Source organism: Crassostrea angulata, chromosome 2 (assembly GCF_025612915.1).
Source record: "Crassostrea angulata isolate pt1a10 chromosome 2, ASM2561291v2, whole genome shotgun sequence".
Taxonomy (NCBI): domain Eukaryota; kingdom Metazoa; phylum Mollusca; class Bivalvia; order Ostreida; family Ostreidae; genus Magallana; species Magallana angulata.
In genome coordinates this window covers 31,469,954-31,493,132 of record NC_069112.1, presented here as the reverse complement: position 1 = coordinate 31,493,132, position 23,179 = coordinate 31,469,954, and the positions used below count along the sequence as shown (strand labels likewise).

At 31.5% G+C, this 23,179-nt stretch overlaps 1 protein-coding gene across 1 annotated transcript; it reads right to left on the bottom strand.

The window, feature by feature from the left end:
* Positions 1–2,447: 2,447 nt before the first annotated feature.
* LOC128170693 (uncharacterized) lies at positions 2,448–19,804 on the bottom strand. Its single transcript, XM_052836451.1, has 8 exons — positions 19,343–19,804; positions 18,866–19,021; positions 17,916–18,071; positions 14,405–14,566; positions 13,821–13,976; positions 11,532–11,687; positions 10,865–11,026; positions 2,448–4,423 (listed from the first exon to the last, which is right to left on the bottom strand). The coding sequence occupies exons 1-8, from the start codon at positions 19,410–19,412 to the stop codon at positions 3,819–3,821; spliced, it is 1,623 nt and encodes a 540-aa protein (XP_052692411.1). The 5' UTR covers positions 19,413–19,804; the 3' UTR covers positions 2,448–3,818.
* Positions 19,805–23,179: the final 3,375 nt, after the last annotated feature.

Below are 23,179 nucleotides of genomic sequence, written 5' to 3'. Positions count from 1 at the left end.
AAATGTCATGATTTCAAGTAAAATATGGTAAAAAAATTACAACATTGACTCAACGTTGGCCCAACGTTGTGTTCCCGACTAACATCGGCAATCGAATGGGAATGTGTCAGGTGATCATTGGCCCAGTCTTGTGCACCCAACACCAACGGACCAGCCATTACCCGACGTTAGTCTAACGCAAGGCCAACGTTGTTTACCCAACGTTGGCCCAATGCATGCATCTGAAATATCTGGAATGAGATAGATGTAATTAAACAAAGAACAAACCAAACACCCCTTAAAATAGGTTAATGTAAGTTAAACCATTATCCTTGTACAAAACGTTTATATATAAATAAATAATCTTTAAAATTCAAATCTTATTCAACAGCAATATTTATTTTTTTCTGTAACTTGCGATTATTTTAAATGCACATACAAAATGTATGTGTAAATCTGATGATGGAGATCTGCTATTAGACTAATAGCTTGCAAGAGTTTATAGGAGTTTTGTTGTGTTTCCTTGATATCTTTGTTGAACGAGACACCTCGATTTATGATGTGGAAGGTCTTCTTGTATCCTTTTTTTTCTCTACTCACTCATAATACCGCGGTTCAGTTCAGTCCAATGCAAAAAGAAATCGAAAGACTCCACAGTATTGAACGCAGAGTTTTTAGTTGCAATAGATAAATGACATTGGATAGTAAATATTTTTATGGAATAAAAACAATAGGTAGCTAAATTTACACATTTCTATTTCGAATGTTTCGTCCGTGTCTTTTCAGAATTCATTTTCCTTCAAATTACAAATAACAAGCACACATTTTAGATTTTATTTGCTGAAAACTTTAAATCTTGCTTTTCTCTAATAAAGACAGCAATTCTTTTTTATTGAAATATGATTAACTCAAATCGATCTAAGAAAAAAAAAGAATGAACTTTTATTAGATTTGTTCTTTATCTTTAGTCGATATGTCAACTAGCATCCATATTTAAGTTTAAACAAAATATACAAGTTAGTAAAAAATTAAAACAAAAACAAATGGAAATGTACAAAATATTATTGAACAAGAGGCCCATGGGCCACATCGCTCACCTGAGGAACAATAGGTATGATAAAATCAGCTTAATGGAGTCATAATACAAACTATCTGGACAATGTACAATAATACATGTAGATCCTGTATAAATAAAATCTATTTCCCCCTGGATATTCTTATGTTTATAATCATTAGTCCCTTTTTCTAACAGGATGATTTTATAGTCATATCACATGTTGAGTATTGCAGTTTTCAAAAAGATCCTTAACAATTGTTTATATATGGGATATAAAGCTACATCAAACTCTGAACCTTTTTGTGAGGCCGAAGAATTGTCCTGGAGACAAAGTCTTAACAATTATAAAGAATCATCTGGCTGATTAGTTTCTGAGAAGAAGATTTTTAAAGATTTACTCTATATATTCCTATGTAAAACTTTAACACTCCCCCCCCCCCCAATGTGGGCCCTGCCTACCCCAAGGGATCATGATTTTCACAACTTTGAATCTACACTACCTGAGGATGCTTCCACACAAGTTTAAGCTTTCCTGGCTGATTAGTTTTTGAGAAGAAGATTTTTAAAGATTTACTCTATATATTCCTATGTCAAACTTCGAGCCCCCATTGTGGCCCCACCCTACCCCTGGGGGTCACGATTTTCAAAACTTTGAATGTACTCTTCTTGAGGATGCTTCCACACAAGTTTTAGCTTTCTTGGCTGATTAGTTTCTGAGAAGAAAATTTTTGAAGATTTATTCTATATATTCCTATGTGAAACTTCGACCCCCCCCCCCCCTGTGGCCCCCACCTACCCACAGGGGTCACGAATTTCACAACTTTGAATCTACACTACCTGAGGATGCTTCCACACAAGTTTCTGGCTTTATGGTTCTTGAGAAGAAGATTTTTGAAAATTTCTCGAAATTTTTCATTAATTTCTAATCATCTCCCCTTGAAAACGGGTGTGACTCTTAATTTTCACAACTTTGAATCCTCTGTGCCTGAGGATGATTTGTGCCAAGTTTGGTTGAAATTGGCCCAGTAGTTGAGAAGATGTTGAAAATATGAAAAGTTTACGGACAGACGGACGACAGACAAAATGTGATCAGAATAGCTCACTTGAGCTTTCAGCTCAGGTGAGCTAAAAAAAATATGAAATGTAGTGGTTAAGTAATTTCTGTTAACGTTTTACGAATTGTCCAATGTAGTGATAATAATGTAAACATTACATGCATCTTTTTATAAAAAGATAAAACAGATTAAAAAAAAAACCCATATCATTCTCTTAAGAAAATACATGCCATATAATTTGTCTATACATGTATCTATATTCAGTAATGAGTTGAAAAGTGATGATTAAAGTAAATCTATCGTATTTTTTTTATACAAACACATACAATACAAATGCATAGAAAGAATGAGCATGACATCCGAGGTATAATAATGAAAGCAAAGCAAATGTTGGTTGTTTGGTTTTTTTATTGGTACATGTATGACAATGACTCTTTTGTTACACTGCACAAACATCTGCAGCATTGCAATTTGTAGTTTTCATCATCATCTGTTATTTGTATGTACTAAATATTTCTTTACACAGTAAAAAAGTCCTTCTTCAGCAAAAAAGGCATAACAAATGCTATAGATGAAATATATTGTAAAGAAGGCGAGAAATTGAAATGTAAATATTCATCTTAAAATGACAAATAAAAAAAGCGTAGTTTTAAGGTAAATTACAGTATTATTTGCAGGTGTCACTACAGTATTAATTTTTGCTATATATTCTAACAAAAATTGCGCAACCTTAGATACATATTAGATATTCAAAACAAACTTCCGGGGGAAATCCTCTTGACATGTTTTTAAACAACACTCTATTTACAACCTACTAGGGAAAATACACATGCATTAAGCAAGGCACGACTTTATTTACGCCGATCGAAGTTACACATGTGCTTGAAAATCAAGCTCGGGCCTTTTAACCCATCCTAAAACAACACGCATCAGAAATTCAAATAACCTTGCACTCATCTCATAAAAACCAGCTCCTGACCCGGGCGGACACGCCCCGAAATCAAATACAAATTCGGGAATTATATTGCCTCAGCCATGTTTTGACGTGATCTTCAGTGATTGACTGTTGTAACATCTGATTAGATAAAACATTAACTCAAATGGAAACACACTGAGTTTTCCTATACCTCGTTGATTCTTTGAATATGAAACGTAATAAAACAAAATGTTAAAAGTTCAAAAAAGCTAAAGTACCTGTATACTATGCTGTGCAAAATACTACACAATAAAAATATGCAAGCCATCAAAATTATTTTTTGGCTATTAATGACAATGACACTAATTAATTGTAACCTCTTTAACTTTGTAAATGGTTGAAAAGCCAATACGAATAACAATCCATGAATTGTTTGTTCATTATCATTTCTATTTTTTAACTCATTTAGCTAGAATGTAAACGACGGGTTGAAATATGTTTGCCGAAACTTTTTGGCATGATTAATGATACATATAAAACAACCTCATCCTGAGTAGTAAGGTTTTCGTTATTGGAACATGATGCAATTTCAAGCTTGTAATACAACCAGTTGAATATTTTTTTAAAAAGTTATCATAGTATAAGGAGACACATTTGATGTTTCTTTCCAGTAGTTCATTGTCTTTTTGAATTTAATTATGTAATAAAAAGACAAAAAAATTCGAGTAAAAATTAGCTATAGTATACTATGCTACGCCAAAAAATAAGCGATGCAAACTATTGTTTAGGCTATTAATGACCATGACACTGATTACTTGTACTCTCTGTAACAAGGTAATTTAAAACACCCAACATAATTATAGTAAAATTCCATGAATTTGTTGTCCTCAACGTTTCCTATTCTTTCAACATATTCAGCTGGAATGTGATTAACAGGTTGTAGAATGACTTCCTCATACATTTTGGCATACCTACAGGCCCGTTGTGAAGCTTTTAAATTCTGTTGTCGAATTCTCCATTTGGTAAGGTCTATCACTGTTACATTTTTAGAATCTAGCTTTGTAACATTGATACGAACAACAGGTTTTGTCGAATTGATATAGCCTGCCATTCGTTTGACCCCATTTTTCGTTTTGCAGCATGAGATGAACTTTGATTCATGTCCTTTTCTGCTACCATTCTCAACGTGATCGATTAAACTCACTTGCGAATATATATCTTTTGGATAAAGTCCATCAGTATATGATTCATCATCACGCAGAACCCTATACACATACTCATCCTCTTTTGTTTCATCAATTAATTGTTGTGATTCATTAGGATATCCAGCATTTTTTTCCTGTACTGTGTTTCTATTTACGACTTTTTCTTTGCCTTGTTTTGTCGTTGATAATCCATTAAAAGCTGTTTTGTCATCTTAAAAAAAGAGATAATTACTTCAATTGTTTTTAGTGTTTGTTTTTGACACAATGTTCTTTTTTTATTCTTATACAGGAATGATAAGGCAACTCTCGGCAATCAATTGACAATAAAAGTTATTTGATCAATATAACGTCACTATAAGCAGCATAACGTCATATTTTACCAAAGTGAACATTTATTTTTGTACTGTATTTTAAGTAGCCGAAATTATAAAAGCTTCTATAATTTAATGTTAATCGGACTCTTCTCAATGAATATGTTATCAACTATACTGTGCTAATAATCAAAGTCAAGGATCACGTCACTAGTATGTTTATTAGACAATATCAGTGTCGTGAGATATATCATCGAAATTCAGAGTAGACATATCAAAATACGACGTAACTAACACAGATACCCAAGATTATGCTATGTTGAGTTGAGAGGGTTGAGGTAAATAATGACAATATTCATTTTATGCGGTCAACAATAGGATTTTAGCAGCAATGCCAAAAAAACATTACCAATCAAAAGATGCCATCTTACATTTATATTCAGCAATATCCAGCATTACATTATGTGATGAAGTTGAATTCAGTTTATTTCAGTTTTGTATTTGCTTGTGTAAATAGTTATAATTTTGGACTAAGTTGTGTTCCATATTTCCAATCGGGAGTGTTCGGTATTAGGGCTATTTTTAGCATAACCGATTTATTTTGTTTACGTGTTTTGTGTGCTATAGAGGCCCAGTGGTGACTATTTTAGGGTGACTTTTGCAAGTTTTGGAAGCCAAACTTTCAATTCTATCTAATGACAAAATAAAATATAAGATAACCTAGTAATAAAAGTTGATTGTTCAATTACAGATAACATTTCAATTTACTTTTCCTGTCAAATTACATATAACAGTATTTGTAATTTTGATTTGTTGGTTTATTCATATGCATACTGTTATAGCTATGTTTAGACAGTGTTTAAGGCATTTATTTGTTTCATATAGCTACTGACAATTGAATTTGTTAAAATTTAATTCACTGTTGTTTCGTTGCCAGCGTGATTTGATTTACAATTTAGAGTTATATTTCTCTCTTAATGAGAGTATGTTTGTGAGTGTGAGTACCTTCATATTCTATTATTTCAATTTCTGTTTTCGTTAAATGAATTCATTTTGTTTTGTTTATTTTACTGTTTGTCGTTTTCGCTATCACCACCACAAAATCCAAAAAGAACTTCATTACACATTAATATTAACAATATTCAAATCGCCACAATTTCAACAATCGCGAAAATTTAGTTGCCTTAATTAAGGTAGTCCTATACTCGGCACTTAATGGGCTCAATCATTAAAAGCTTAGCTTTAAATGATAAATATACATTCTAGCAATACATATACAAAAGAAAATATGTATGTTTACATGCTAGTTTGTATGTTATCACCTCTCAGACGGGTGTACCCCCTTGCGAAAATTATTGACAATTATGAAATTTGCCAGACGTCCGTTTTTCATAAAAATAATTACAAATTTTGGGAAAATTAGAACTGAACATACAAAATAGAGTATAAATATTTATTTAAGCTATATCTCATCAATAATTTTGCGCAAATTTTTGTAAGTAAGTACGCTTTATAGGCTTGATGTATCAAAATAGAATACAAAAAATGCAATGCTAGTATCACGTTTGGTAATTTTTTTACTATTTTATGGACTCAAACTTAAATTTATGGTGTTTATTCTATAGATTGACATCTTAGAAAAAAGATATGGTAAAATAAATTATATGTTGACGGATTACTTTTCACGCTATAAGCTCTAAACCAAGTAGATCCTGACGAAAAAATCCGTAAAAATCACATTTTGCTACAGTTTTCTGCCTAGATCTGTCAACAATGTTAGATATCATTTAAACATTAATTAATTGACGATTGATTAAATTCGAAATAGCTTCTGTCTCTAAATTTAAACCGGTTTTAGTAAAAGAAAAAGAAAAATTCGGGGGGGGGGGGTCAAAACAAAGAAGATATAAGTATACCTGAGATTCTGGTTAATCAGAAACTTCGTTTTTCATTTTACTTTCACAGAATAGAGTTTTTCAACATTAATCATTTCTATCTCTCATAGAATACAAATATTACCGTTCTAATTGCTTATTATTGCCATTGTTTACAACAGCGATGTACAGCGAAATCAATACCGGGTATCAAAAACGCTGTGTAAAAGTCGAACCAATATGGTAAAATCCGTATTATGACGTAGTGCGATACTAGGACTACTTTAACCTATCTGCATATAACTATAATTATCATCTACACTTATAAGTTAAGGCAATTTGCAAATAAGCTACAAAATGCCTGCACCGGACTACTTGCTTACACCTTTGGTATTTCAACACGTGTTAGATGATGTCCGTCTATATAAGTCTGGTACGCAGCATGTTTAATAAAGGCTTACTTTGTGGCCAATCAGAAAGTACGGGAAATGTCTTTGACATCATATAAAACAAGTCGGTAAAAATGCTAATAAATAAAATTATTTCCGATTGTTATAGGTACGAAAACATTAAACTACGTTAAGAATTACCCATGCGTGCAACTTTGTAGTCAAATAAGTCCAACAACGATAAATAAAAACAACAGAGTGATCGCCATGCTATTGTCGATGTGACGTCATATTGTAAATTCTGACGCATATTATGTATAAAGAGAGGGGGATCAATCAGTTTTTTATCATGAGAAAATGCATTTAATAAATGAACAGACCATAATCAAAAAAGAATTTTTATACCATTAAATTCTATCTACCATGCTTGTTTTGATTATTATTTTTTGTAGCGTGTATTATTTCTTTTCTAGTGTGTTTAATGTACAAGTTCGATGTGTTTGACAATGGGAAGCCTATCTAAATACGCTTTTTATAAGGGCATACACTTAACAGATCATATGATACTTTGGATATAAATTAAGGGCATGTTACATTTATTTGTAAGTGCTGCTGCTTCAATGAATTGGAATGAATAAATATGTAAAATTTTAAGCGAAGGACAAATCAATTCCAACCGGAGCTCATTTCTTTGATATTTATTCTAATAAAAGATGAACTCCATACAAAGCAGCAGCACTTTCCAGGATCTACCGTCAAAGTAAAATTGAATTATCATTTAAAATCTTAATTCAAATAAGGGTATGCCCTTGTAATATTGAAATTTGTATATGACCTCAATAAGGGAGAATCATCAACACATATCACGTGGCTATCAATTCTGGGTACCACACTTAGTGTCATACAAAGTAGCATTACTGTACTGTTTTATTTAATATCACATATATATCATGAGAAAATAATTTTACATAAATATTTTGTAATAATAGATGCATCGTGTTATCAACGTTTAAATCCGCGGATATATTCATAGTAAGCCTTAGCAGTGCTTCGTACCATGATGTGATCTAACGTGAGTGTTTCGTGAGTATTCCGTAAGCCTAGAGAATACTCGAAAATCACAGTAAGGCCTATTTTCATAAACTACGACTCGGGTTACATCAACAACAGCCATGACACTTCTTATTCGGTCTTATGGGCACGCCACTGTGACCAGAAAAAAAAACCCTGGTAGTTGTAAAGTAATCCCTTTTCAAAGAACCTGTGGAGTAGTCATTTTATATAATCTCCAATACCAATAATGTGCAATGTCTGTCTGCAAAAATCTTAGAAAACCATTAAATTTTGACTTTTTAAATGATTGATTGTACCTAGATATTAACTTTCATTTTCTGAAGTTTTTTTTATATTTGAGTTTAATGCATAAATGAAGGCGTGTTCAGCAGAGCGTGTGCTCATGAGTGATCACCTAAATTCATATGTAACGGGTATAGGGAATTTTGGCAATCGCTTGCGAGTGCCCCCTCCATTAAACACGCATCAGGTACAATGTAGCATATACCCTACTACTTCCTTCTTGATAGTATACATGCATTGTCATTGATGTTGTAGTAACCTAGTAGATGATTCATGTACATGATGATAACTATACAAACACAACCCCATAAATTGTTATTTTTATGATGGCTCTTTAATGAAAGAGAACCTAAAAGTCATATTTACTTATACTTAAAAATTGTTTTCTGAAAAATCATTGTATAAGTCCTGAGCCAGATATCTCAATCTAGATATCAATGTAGATAAATTAGTAAATGGTAGGAAGTTGGACCTTGTATAAATAACAATACTAATTAGGAATAAAGTGTGTTGCATGATTATATTAATATGTTTATCATTATGATAATTATGTTTGCACATGATTTGAAAGACTGCCTTATTGTTTAGCTTTTCATTTGTGTACATTCAAACTTTTCAGTTGATTAGTTGGTACATCATGGAGAAAAATGAGGTCACTCTGAATATAATAATGAGCAGTCAAATCCTCTCTTTATGGATGACATTAGATTATGTAGCTCAAAGAGAAAAAAGTTTGTTCTAACATATACATGTAAGTAGGTCATTGTGGCCTTATTTTGGAAATTATAGACATACATATTTTATTCATATCTGAGTCATCCCTCTATAGTCAGTATCTTGTAGGGAATGCTCTTTTCACAAAAGATGGACACTTATAGCCATATAAAGAAAATATCTTATGGTGGACAAATTAATTATAGTTCCAGACAAACTTGAAACAATTTCACTTGATTTGTATTATGTTCTTATACCAAAAGAGTGAAAGGGTTCTTTTTTTGTTTATCTTGAACATGAAGTTATTTTGTTAATTGCATTTTGTTTTTCCAAAAAAATAAAATCTTCTGCATTTTTAGAGTTGTTTTATATGCAAGAAGAAAACAAGTATGAATATAAAAGTACAAATTCTTATTGAAAGAATTTTTGTCGTGCAATTTTATAACTTTTTTATATAAAAGTCATTTATGAGGGAATTGCCATTTAAATGGTTCTTCTTTATTTCTTAGCTGTCTTTTTTTATTATTGGAAACATTTATTTTTTATTTTTATTTTTTTTTTTAATAAAATAAAATTGGAACTGTTTGAAATTGCGTTGTTTTTACATGCATTAGAAACCTTACTGAGCTTTTGTCTAAGCCAAAAAAGTGTTTCAGTAAATTTCAGTTGCGGAAACCATTTGTAAGCAACATGTATCTCATCGGTTTATGGAGGTTAAAACTGCAAAAACTTCAAGTTTCATTAATTTTCAGCTGCGGAAACCTACGAATCTAAATGTTTTCCGCAACTGAAACTTACTGAAACGTAAAGTTTCATTTGCGGAAACCATTTATATTCGTAGACAGCCTAGTTTGCAGCACTGCGGAAACTTAATGAAACTTGCTTCGTGCTGAAACCTGTAAGAAACCTTAAGTAACCTCAGGTTTCCACAGTTTCTTAAGGGTAACCACAGCGTTGACACCAGATTTTTCATGCAGTGCTTGAATCTGAAAATACCACATATCAATTCAATCAATGAACTAAAAGCATATCGATTTTTTAAAAAACCCGTTTCTTTGGAAAATCTATTTCATTTGTCGTAATCTGAATTCTACAAAAAGCTTATTTTATAAAGTTTGGTTACAAATTAAAAAAAGAGAGACTTTATGTCTTAAAGGGAAATGGTCACGGTGTTGATATTTTTTTAAAACGCTTTAGAAATGCGTTTCTTATAAACAAATAAAATCTGAAAATCAGTCCTAGTGTTTCAAGTAAGATACAGGGCTTGCAATTCTTTGACATGTAATGAGGGCTCGTGTCCTATTTTTGTTTACATAAGTTCAATTTACCAGTGAAAAAAAAGTTTCAAGTTGATTTCTCTATCTACTTATTCATTTTAAGCATACATAAACACTTTTAACACATTCATTTTAAATTTAAAGCTTGAATTTGTAAATCAAAATGTAAACAAAATATTTGTTTACTTAGCAAAGAATTATAAGCTTTGTAACTCGCTTATAACTCATCGAATGGCGCCCGTTTTTTTTCTGATTAAGCCCATCATAACCATATCCTTCAATGTATAAAAGAATCAATCATTGCTTAAGAGAGATTGGTTGACGGAATGACTCAGAACTGAAAAAATATAAAACATTACGAAAGAGAAAAATATTGACATCAGTTTATATAAATCTATAAAAAGCAAACTATTGATATCATTTTATATAAAACCACAAAAACAATTTTTAATTAGAATTTACCAATATTAGATAATAACACATTTTTCCAAAACAATACCAATTAAGCGTACAGTTTCAAATCAAGCAAGACAACTTTTTTTTGGTTATAATTAGATATCTTCTCACTAAATACATAAATCTTATTACTTGACCATACATCTACCTCAAAAGATTCCTGTATGTTGCATTTATAACTATGTATAGTATATTTCTGAACCTTAATACAATTTGCATTAACAATTTGTTTTACAGCGTAAATACTGTTTTAAATAAAACAATCTTATTTCTACCTTCATCGCCTAAAGGCAAAGTCGTCTCCATATCCTTTTTCAATACTTTTTTAGCTTTTTCAACAGTGGTAGAAATTTTAGAGATGTTCTGTAGGTTTTTGTCAGCCTTTGGACTACAAGACGTATGTTTTGGCTCACGGCTGGAGTTATTAACATCCAAATCTGCAACAACAAAACAACTTGAACATTACTAAAGTGAGACTAGAAAATCTTACTCATTTAATTCTGAACAAATACAATGTAAAAGCATTAGGTTAACAAATATTGTTTATCCTTTATTTTGTTTCCAATGCTTTAACTATCAGATATATCTTGATAAACATTAGAAAGAAAAGTCCAATTGATGAAAACAATTCTGGCAAAACTTGAATATAAATTCAGCAAAATATGTTTGAAAGGGATGAAATTAAAACATAATATTGAACTCATCATACAGTTTGATATTAAACATGGAAATCTATTTTTTAACTCAATGGTTTTTTACCTGGATAAGATAATATTTTATTAGAATACATTATCATTATAATTAAATTACAAGTACTACTACAAATTTATGAGTTCTAAAAATGTATAAATACGAGTCTAATCTTAAACTTCCCTGTCATCATTAAATTCTTTTTACTTTGTATTATAATAGCTTGTTTAAAAAATAAATATTGTGTCGTACCAAGATCGAGTACAGGCGAAGTATTTGTCTGTTTCCTCAATGACTTCTTAGCCTTTTTAACAGTGGGAACAATTTGGGGTGCATTTTTTCCCTCAACAGCTAGATGACAAAGGGAATCGATATGCTCATCACTTATGTTATCCGCAGTGGGTTTTGCTACAAACAGAAGGTTGAATATGAAATAAGTTAGTCAATATTTTACGTTGTACACTAATTGGACACTTCACACAATATATTGTTTAACAAATATTTTGTTTGGAAAGTTAAAATATTATACGTCAATTGAATAATGATATTATATTGCATAACTAATCTTCAAATTAACGAGGCCGAATACAGAACGAGTACGCACGCTTTCGCGCAGCGTTTCATTTGTATTGTGACGTCATCTTTTTGCTTTGTTGACGCCATGGCGTGATAGTTTCAACTGCAGATATTCAGCGAAATTTGTTGAAAATAGCTCGTTTGATGTGTAAAATTGATATTATATTGTGGAATAAACATAAATGTCTCGAAGTATAAGCTATATTTGGGCTCGGGTCGAAAACGTGAAGAGGGTTCAGCAAGCCTAACCCTCTGTCACGTTTTCTTAACCCGCCTAAATATAGCTTAATTCATTTATTTCAAGATATTAACAGTGTATTTTATATTAATTACCCTTATTATGTGATGTTATATATTTATTTATTACTTAAATATGTCGTAATGTTTTAATAACATAATAAAGGTCACCATTTCCGTCTTTGTCAAATAAAAAATAGCCATTATCTGACAAACTTGGAAATTGGGCGTACAAAAAATAACTTTGATAAGACCCCTGGAACAAACCAGGAGGTAAAAGGTTTTTTTTATTTGACAATTTGATGCCTTTTAGCAATAACTTTAATATGAAGAAGAAAAAAAGAAATCCCTAGGGCAGAAGTTTAAAAAATGTGCAAATTTGGTACATTTTAAGCAAAATCCCATAGGGTCCTATGTTAAAAATTAACAAACTTTGAGATGACCCCTTAAACAAACGGTGTGGTAAATGTCTTATTTTTTTTATCTTAAAATAATAATTATATCACTAGAAATTCTTGTAAAAATTTTCATTCAAAAATCTAGGGCAGAGAAAATTAGACCCGGCCTCGTTAAATATAATTTACTTATTTTCAATTTTATCGAATTTGAAAGATTTTGGTTGCCTATTAAAAACCGTGGCAATGCCCCTGAAATGGGAATGTTGAGAGATAATCAGGCGAAAAAACGAATGATATTTTTAAGAATTGAGAGTGAATATATACAAGACAATAAGAAAAAACTCCACAAATATGACTTATTAATAATTTTTTAAAGGTATATAATTAATGAAACATATCAACTTTAAAATCATAATAAGTGCAAAATGTGAAGGCAGGTACATTTCACAACTAAATTGTATTAACAAAAGTATAAAATGTTGTTTAGCGTTTGTAACGTTGAAAAATAATTTAGCTTTCTCGCCATTTTCAGGTAAATTCAAAGGCTTTACGTCAGTCTTTCTTTTATGCTTTTAAAATGTTTAAACGGGATTAGAAGACATAACCTATATGATACCGAGCGCAGCGAGAGGCGGACGAAGCCCGCCTAGCGAAGCGATGATTAATGGTAACACGTATATCTAAGAAAATCAGTGAAAAATAAAAGTTGAGTCAGGGGTACTAAGACCAAAAAAAATTACTTCCAGCCCGGGCCGCCGCCATATTGGCAGCCATTTTGCTTTTAAAAAAATAGTTCTGTCATTGATTGACTAGTACTTATCGATGTTTCTTGTCCCTTAACTCAATTAGAAGGTTCCAGTGCATTAATAGAAGGTAATTTAAATTAAAAGAAGTAAAAGAGGACACCAGGTAAGTTTCAATACTGCTTCAATGAAGAAACACGACTAGTTTTATGTATGCCTTATCAAATTATCAGATGGACAATAAAAAAAACATTAACTTCAAGTAAATTATATTTTAGATACTGAATAAAGTATTCAATTTTTTTAACGCGGCGTTTATATGAATTTAAGTGATAAACAATGACAGACTCTCTTCGGCTTTATTCCGAGGACAAAACATGCACATTTTCCGTCTGAAACATGACTTAATAATATATACTGAGCACGCAACGTTTAGTTAAACTTTGGCTAATGATTTGAGTAGGCAACCAAGCGGATCCTACTGTGTGCGTTTCAAATTATTTTGTTCTACAAAATCAAACTGCACTGTACGTGTTAAATCTGCGCTCGGTCCAACGGTCACACCGTTAACATAATAATTGTATTACCTTGATCAGAGGCACGCGGTGACCCTACTGCCCTCCTTTTTCTAGTCGTTAAATCTTTTTGACCAACAGTCGAATCAACCTGTCTAACTCTGTTAACAGCTTTGGAACAAGGTGACTGCCCGTTTTGTTTCTGTTTAAGCTCATCACAAGCATCCCCTTCAATGTATAACACAATCTATCATTGCTATAAAGAGATTGGTTGAAGGAATGATTCAGAACTGAACACAATATTAAACATTACTTCAGAGAAAAATATTAACATCATTTTATATAAATCTATAAAAACAATATTTTAATAAGAAATTGCCAATTTTATATACATGTAATAGCACATTTTTCCAATACAATACGAGTTAAGCATACTGTTTCAAATCAAGCAAGACAACTTTTTTGGCTACAATAAGATATCTTCTCACTAAATATATAAATCTTATTTTATTACTTGACCATACATCTACCTCGAGGACCCCTGTATGTTGCATTTGTATTTATGTATAGTACATTTCTGAACTTTAATACAATTTTTATTAACAATTTGTTTAACAGCGTATGTACTAGTTGAAGTAAAACAATTTTATTTCTACCTTCATTGTTCAACGGCAAAGTCGTCTTCGTTTGCTTTTTCAGTGGTTTCTTAGCTTTCTTAGCAGTGGTAGGATTTTTAGAGCTGTTTTGTAGATTGTTGGCAGCCTTTGGACTACAAGACGTATGTTTTTGCTCAAGGCTGGAGTTATTAACATCCATATCTGTCACAACAAAACAACTTGAACATTACTAAAGTGAGACTAGAAAATCTTACCCATTTAATTCTGAACAAATACAATGTAAAAGCATTAGGTTAACAAAGATTGTTTATCTTTTGTTTTGTTTCCAATGCTTTAACTATCAAATATATTTTGACAAATATTAGAAAGAAAAGTCTGATTAACGAATACAATTCCTCAAAATTTGAATACAAATTCAGTAAAACATAATTTAAAGGGATGAAATTAAAACATAATATTAAACTTATGATACATTTTTATATTAAACATCTACAGGGTGGTGACAAAAGTGAATAAATTGGCGGCCATTTTGAATTCTGATTGTAAACAAATCAGGGTAATAAAAAACCTACTTACCTTTCTGCTGAGTTGTGTTTTGACCTAATATTTTGTAATATGGCCCTTTGATCTGATAACTAACTGTAGTCGACGGGGAATTGAGGAATACAAGTTCTGTATGTACATCAAAGGGATTGAGAGCCAGGCATGCTGAAGTACTGCTTTCAGATCATCAACTGTGTCAATGTTCATCATATGTCTTTTTACTTGATTTTTTAAAAGTAACCAGATATTTTCGATTATATTAACATCAGGAGACTGAGCTGGCCATGTAAGAGTTGGAATGTTGTTATTTTCTTTCCAGGCTTTAGTCATCCTTGAGGCATGAGGTGGTGCATTGTCATCCTGAAACATGTATGGCTTATTTGAAAAATATTTGGCTATGACTGGCCACAGGTTCTCATCTAATGCGTTGATGTATTTCTTACTGTCCATAGTTCCATCTATGAAAGTCAATAACCCCTGACCATGATAGGTAATACAACCCCACACCATTACTTTCAAATTCCTGCCAGTGTGACATTTCAAATGACCGATGCATTCGGAAAGGCACTTCTCTCGTTCTGTTCTCCAGACTTTAACAGCCCCACAACCACTAACAGTTACTGCCATTTCATCACTTAATATGATTTTACTCCAGTTTTCAGCTACTGTCCATGTTAACTTACTCCTGGCCCACGAAACACGACAGACTCTATTTATTTGTCGAACGCCTAATTTCTTGGCGATAGCTCGCTTTCTCAGGTCATATTTATGAATGGATCGCGTGATTGTCCTTTTTGACACAGATACATGATTAAAAGTGTTAAATTCATTAGTAATATCTACCAGCGTTGATGTACGATTCCCTCGAATGATTCGATTCAGAGTCCGGCAGCTTCGATCGTCCATCTTTTTAGGTCGTCCTGATCGGGGGCGATTTTCAATGGAGCCGCTTTCATGATACCGCTTCAAAAATCTACAGATAGTAACTGGACTTATTTTCAACACTTTAGATATTTCACTTTGTTTGAAACCGCTGTCAAATAACTCCAATATAATTGTTTTCGTTTCATCTGTCATTTCCTGTCGTTTGGTATCCATTGTAAACTAATGGCGGTCGAAAGCAGAAGCAGACGCTTGTACCTCTAAAAACTGAAGAGCTGGTACAGTCGTACCCAAAATCATTCTTATGCATGACAACAACAATTTTTGACGCTGTGTATGTATCGAAAACTTTTTTTTACAAACCCGATAAAAACAATCAGAATTCAAAATGGCGGCAAATTTACTCACTTTTGTCACTATGCTGTATACTTATAAATTGAGGCATTTGCAAATAAACTACTAAATTCTTGCGCCAGAACACTCGCTTACAATATTGGTATTTTAACACGTGTGAGGTGATGTCCGTAAGGTACAATTGAATTTTATTTGATAAGTTATTATTGTGAAATTAATCAAAACCCTACTTTCATTTTCGATACACAAGCCCGAAATAGCAAAAATAAGAGTAATATGGTGGACACGCTTCGGCGAATATAAGTCAGGGATAGTCTTGATGAAAATAGATACTTGCAATGTAATAATATTGGTTGATTATGTATAGAGTGAATATATTTACTGTGAGTATTTAGAGAATACATGTATATAAAAGTTAAGATTTGACGAATCGTAAATAAATAAAATAAGTCAATTCGTTTGTATAGTGGGCGATTTTAGTTTTAATACTCATACACTTGCGAAGCACGACCTCTGGTGAGAGAATGGAATAGAACTTTCCAGAACGGTGTAACAAAGAACGCGGATTGACTAATTATCGAACAGTTTAGGACGAGATCATCATGCATCGCGGACAGATGCCTTGGATCGGACTTGAATTAATACAAAAAGTTAATGAATAAAATGGAACAACAAAACTACGATTTAAGAACTTTCCAGCACGGGGTGCATAGAAACGGGTTGATTAATTGACATAATGGCTGAAAGTGTAGGGCGAGTTAACCATCGGTTTTGACCAGCTTCTTTGAATCTTACAATTTCGGATTAAAATATGCATGCAAATGGATAATAATGCATAACCTAGTGCGTTTTAATTTGAATTCATACATTTTCATACCACGAGAGATTGGTTGTTCACCTTAATTCTATGTCTATTTACTGCCAATCGCAACTTCTCGGGAAGTTGCTATTGCTACATGAACTGTTTTGATAAATAATGTATGCATAAAACGGGAATGTTTACTAGGGATGCCCCTCCCCCTTCAAATTATTTTTCTTTTATCCGAAATTCTTATTTGCAACACTTATATTAATTATATTGAGAATTGACCCAAAGAACCAAATTAAGAGAGAGATACACTAACTACCTATTCCTTGGTTTGAAATAAATACACGTAGAATTAAAAGTATTAAAAATCTACACCAAACCGGATTTAGGCCAAGTACATGTACATTTGTACATTATCCATTTCAGTTAAGCTTTTTCATTCCTGCCCGCTCCTCTAAATATCCAATAATGCATTTTTTTTAATTTCAATTTTAAAGGATTAAGATATTGAAAAATTTGAACATTTTGAATACCAATGACCGATTAATAAAAAATCACCAGACTTGCACCAAGAATTATCAATATTGTTTTCACCGGATGTTATTACAAAGTGTCAAGATCGAATGTCAAAGTATGATATTTGTTATAAGATATACAGAATGAAAAAAAAATATATAGTTCAACATATGAAGCATTATATCATAATGATGTGTAAAGTGTTAATTCACGCGCTTGCACGAGGTATCATTTAGTGGAAATCTATTTTACAACTCAGTGGTGTTTTCACCTGGATAAGATACTATTTTTAATACAGTATGAGTATTAAATTTCAAGTACTATTACAAATTTATTAGTTCTAAAAATGTATAAATACGAGTCTAATCTTAAACTTCCCTGTCATCATTAAATTCTTTTTACTTTGTATTGTAATAGCTTGTTTAAAAAATAAATATTGTGTTTTACCAAGATCTAGTACAGGCGAAGTATTTGTCTGTTTCCTCAATGACTTCTTAGTCTTTTTAACAGTGGGAACAATTTGGGGTGCATTTTTCCCCTCAACAGCTGGATGACAAAAGGAATCGATATGCTCATCACTTATGTTATCCGCAGTGGGTTTTGCTACAAACAGAAGGTTGAATATGAAATAAGTTAGTCAATATTTTATGTTGTACACTAATTGGACACTTCACAAAATATATTGTATAACAAATATTTTGTTTGGAAAGTTAAAATATTATACGTCAATTGAATAATGATATTATATTGCATAACTAATCTTCAAATTAAATATAATTTACTTATTTTCAATTTTATCGAATTTGAAAGATTTTGGTTGCCTATTAAAAACCGTGGCCTTGCCCCTGAAATGGAAATATTAAGAGATAATCAGGCGAAATAACGAATGATATTTTTAAGAATTTAGAAGTAAATATCTACAAGACAATAAAAACTCCACAAATATGACTTATTTATAATTTTTTAAAGGTGTGTAATTAATGAAACATATCAACTTTAAAATCATCATATAAACGCAAAATGTGAAGGCAGGTACATTTCACAACTAAATTCGAATTTGAAAGATTTTGGTTGCCTATTAAGAACCGTGGGCATGCCCCTGAAATGGGAATGTTGAGAGATAATCAGGCGAAAAAACGAATGATATTTTTAAGAATTGAGAGTGAATATATACAAGACAATAAGAACAAACTCCACCAATATGACTTATTTTACCTGGATAAGATATTTTTTATTAGAATACATTATTATCATTATTAAATTACAAGTTATACTACAAATTTATGAGTTCTAAAAATGTATAGATACGAGTCTAATCTTAAAATTCCCTGTCATCATTAAATTCTTTTTACTTTGTATTATAATAGCTTGTTTAAAAAAAAAATATTGTTTCGTACCAAGATCGAGTACAGACGAAGTATTTGTCTGTTTCCTCAATGACTTCTTAGCCTTGTTAACAGTGGAAACAATTTGGGATGCATTTTTTCCCTCAACAGCTGGATGAAAAAGGGAGTCGATATGCTCATCTCTTCTGTTATCCGCAGTGGTTTCTGCTACAAAAAGAGGCTTGAATATGAAACACGTTAGTCAATATTTTACGTTGTACACTAATTGGACACTTCACACAATATATTGTATAACAAATATTTTGTTTGGAAAGCTAAAATAGTATTCATCAATTGAATGAAGGTAATATCTTTTATAATTAGACTTAAATTAAATATATATTAAAAATTTGAAAAATCTGTGAAGGTTTGATAAAATCTTGATAAAGTAACACATATGAAAGAATAAAATTTACTTCAGAAGTCTGACACATTTTTTACAACATATTAGAATCAGTGTATCTTTATTCATCTGACTTTCAGTCTTACCTTTGCGCTTCCCACTTCTGACTTTATCGGTATTAAATGTAACAGAGATATCTTTCTCTATAGGGTTCATGGCCTCCAAAATACAAAAAGAACCCTGACAATTTTAATAGAATTAAAATTACCAAGCAACCAACAATATAGGTTAGAGTCGTTTTCTATTACTTTTAATGATAATTTAAAAATATGGTCTTACAAACTTATTACAACCTAATGTTGGATATTTGTGAAGAGAATTAAATGCACAACCAATACTATCTTTAGGAAATCTTGTTTTGAAATAATTTTCTTTTATACATTGAAAAACAGTTACATGTATAAGGTGTATTGTATGTAGAAAAGGAAGTTTTATTATTATTAAAATGATTGAAAGATACATTTATTCCCAGTATTAAGGCTTTCGTCTAATGTTGCAAGAAAACCAAGAATCTTACTTTAATGACCTGAAATGACCTGAAAACCACCCCAACTCGTTTTACCTTTTCAATAAGGAAGTTATGTGACTAGGGTGTTTCGAAATTTATATTCCTCTTTTTAAAATATCCAATTTTTATAAGCATATGATTGGTGGATTGATGTCCATTGATCGTGCTATGAATTATTTTATAGACCTAACTTTACTGAAAATAGATAGATATAAAGGCCTCACTATACTAAAAATAAATTTTTACGACAAAATACTGGTTTCGGCACGGGCGATATTTTTACGTCATTATAGCAAAATCAATACATATACATTATTAACAAAATATTTTACTTTTTTACGCTTAAAGTGAATGAAGAGAATTAGTTTTTTGGTTAATTATCATAAAAGAGTTATAGCGTTTTAACATCGGTCAATACATGATTTATAGACCTGACGAGAGTATACCCAAGGACGAAGTATAATTTTGAATGCCATATTAACTAAATGAATAAAAATGACGAAAGGCCAATTGTATACAACTCACTAGCCTGACTGTTTAATCAATCTTTAACTTTACCGAGAAATAATATTATAAAGAGACTGACCAATGACAGTTATCATATTTAGTTTGTTTTTTTTAATACACATGCGCCTGTAATTTAAGATAATTAAAAGCAATTCAATATAGAGAAATATACATATTTTTCTCAGTACCAAATGAACTTTGAATAAAAAATTGAATTTATATTACTAGTAGGTTTTGTTGTAAATTCTGGACATTAATTGAAACGGCCATTGGTTGGGTTGAGAATAAATGAAATAACACGTAATGATATATCATAACTTTTAGTTAATATTTTGGTTGACTGATTGATCTCGCAACATAACTGAAGTTATGAAGTATAATTTCATTTTTCTGATATTTCCGTAGCGGGTAATCTTGACAATCATCAACTGATTCTGTTGAAACAAAGTCGCATAAATTAAAAACGTCATTGAAATCGATTACAAAGTATTGTCACAAATTTCAATTATCACCAGCAATGTATCTTAAACTCTAACATAGTACATTAAAATTGTCATCAGTTAATCATAATGCTAGTACATCCACGTTCATGCAGATTTGTTCTATTTTAGTATAAGATTTCATGCTTTTCTTTTTCTGTGCATTTAGTGAATCTGTATCATTTAGGCCAAAAATTTTCACTAACAGGTCTTGAGCAAGGGTGATAAAGAAACATATATGGAATCAAAGATACATGTAATTCCGTGAAAAAATAAATCTTTGTTGTTAAATATGTATTCCAACATTTAAACATCAAAAAGTAGACCAAAACAAATAACAAATATCGTCGACGCTTTTTTTTTTTACGAAAATTAGACTGTTTCACGTAAATTTAACATTGATGACGAATTGGCTAAAAGTATAAAAATTATTTCTTATAATTTCTTTATTTTAATCAGAAATGATTATAATGCATTACTACTTACCTTACCGCTATTAAAATGTTGGGATAAAAAGTTTTCCTTGTTGACGAAATCCTGCACAAGGAAGAGTATGGCTTAGCAAGAAATTAAAGTGAAAGAACAAATTCCTTTGTAAAATATCAAGCTTGGATAATTCAATTACACCCGCCTGCATAAGAGCATGGGAAGAATTACTCAGATTGACTTATGAAAACCATTTCTCGTTGGTTGTTTTTGATGCCAACCTGAAACTCGAGTGATACATTACACCATGACAAAGCAGGTTGAAGTGCAGATAAAGTGATACTCATTCAAACCCTGGTAACTCGAGTAGGTAAAAACATCAATATAAGCCGTGTGAAAAAGTTCCTTTCAAAATGTGTCAGTTGTGCATACATGTGTCGTTTTCTGAAAACATTTAAAAAAAAACCACTCATTTCACACAGAATAACTCGTGAAGCAAAATAATCTTTAAACTTGAAAGGGCAAGAAAAATGATTCCAAGATATATATCTGTCTATTTATGTTTTGTTACACTGAAAAAAGTGGTTCATAGTCAAATGAATAATGATACAATGATTATACTCATGTTTTCCCATTTTACCTAGATTTGTACCTGGGAATGAGAAATATATATTGTCCCTTACACTTACAAGGCTAATTTGTTTACATGTAGCAATAGTGCATCTTTTAAAATGATGATAATTAGGGGTCTTGTATTTTTCGTCTCAAAGTATACGTGCAGTTATTCCTTAAGGACATATTGACTACTAAGCACTTTTAGGCATAGGTTAAGAGTGATAAAAACGGCTCATAAACATTTAGCAATATAAAGATACTAATAGGTTTTTACGTTCCCTTATTACTGTGAACACGCAGTGCCTGGTAAGGTTATACACTCTGACTCATTATTAGTATGAGGTTAATATATGTTTCTGCTCTCGTTAAAAGAGCTCTATGGTCGATTATTAGACATTAGAATGAGACATTTTAATTTTACTTTATAAGAAAAGCTTACATAAAAATAACGCAACATATCTACAATAAAAACTTGACGATAAAATATTAGGTTGATCTGATGGTTAATAAGTTCACAATCCATCCTCCTTTATTATTTGCTGACATTTCTCGTTAAATGTATATTTAAGAAAAATGAACGCGGTAATTGTTTTGGCAACAACAGCAGCACAATATTAGACTATATCTACAGCTATCGAGTGTGAAAATCTCTATTTCTTATGGAAACTTATAGTTAATTCATACTCCCTTAGAACAGTCAGACGGAAATCTACACAACCCGTTTATTGATTGGTCGAAACCTACAGCGACTAAAACAGACAGGACTAAAATGTACACCCCCGTTTATTGATTGGTCAGATGATGTCAGACTCAAATTCCAGTAGGACACCATTTGGTTCTTTCTTTTGTATAACTTGCTGTTATACATTAACAGTGATCTAGTGAAAGTTACTTACTGTTTGAAATGAATTTATGTGTTTGTTAAATGAAAAATGTAAATATAAACAATAAAATGTTTTTTTATGATGATCAATGCGGGTTATGAAGGTAGTGATCAATACAGAAAAAAACCATAACGTGGGTTATGTATTTTATCTGCAATGTCGCCACCTTCATATTCCGTATGAATCACCAAAGAAAGGATGTCATGATTTAAGTAAACGACTCATTTTCTTTCATTGAATGCATCTTTGGTTTAATTATAAACGATCATTTAAACAATAAAATGTTTTTTTCATGATTATTTCTTGCAGTCCGAGATTTTTCATAGATGGCTGTAGGTTTCAATCAATCGATAAACAGGGCATCTAGATTTCAGTTTTGTCCGTTTCTTGTCAGTTTCAGCCGCTGCAGATTTTGACCAATCGATAAACGAGGCATGTTGACTTCAGTCTGGCTGTTTGCAGCAGATTTTTAGAAGAACAACAGTTAAGTTTTTAACCATCGCA

Coding starts and splice junctions, on each gene's coding strand:
- LOC128170693 (XM_052836451.1), bottom strand. CDS start 19,412: ATGAACCCTATAGAGAAAGATATCTCTGTTACATTTAATACCGATAAA. Junction 19,022..19,342: donor CAGAAGTGGGAAGCGCAAAG/GTAAGACTGAAA, acceptor CTCTTTTTGTAG/CAGAAACCACTGCGGATAAC. Junction 14,567..17,915: donor TTCGCCTGTACTAGATCTTG/GTAAAACACAAT, acceptor TTGTTGTGACAG/ATATGGATGTTAATAACTCC.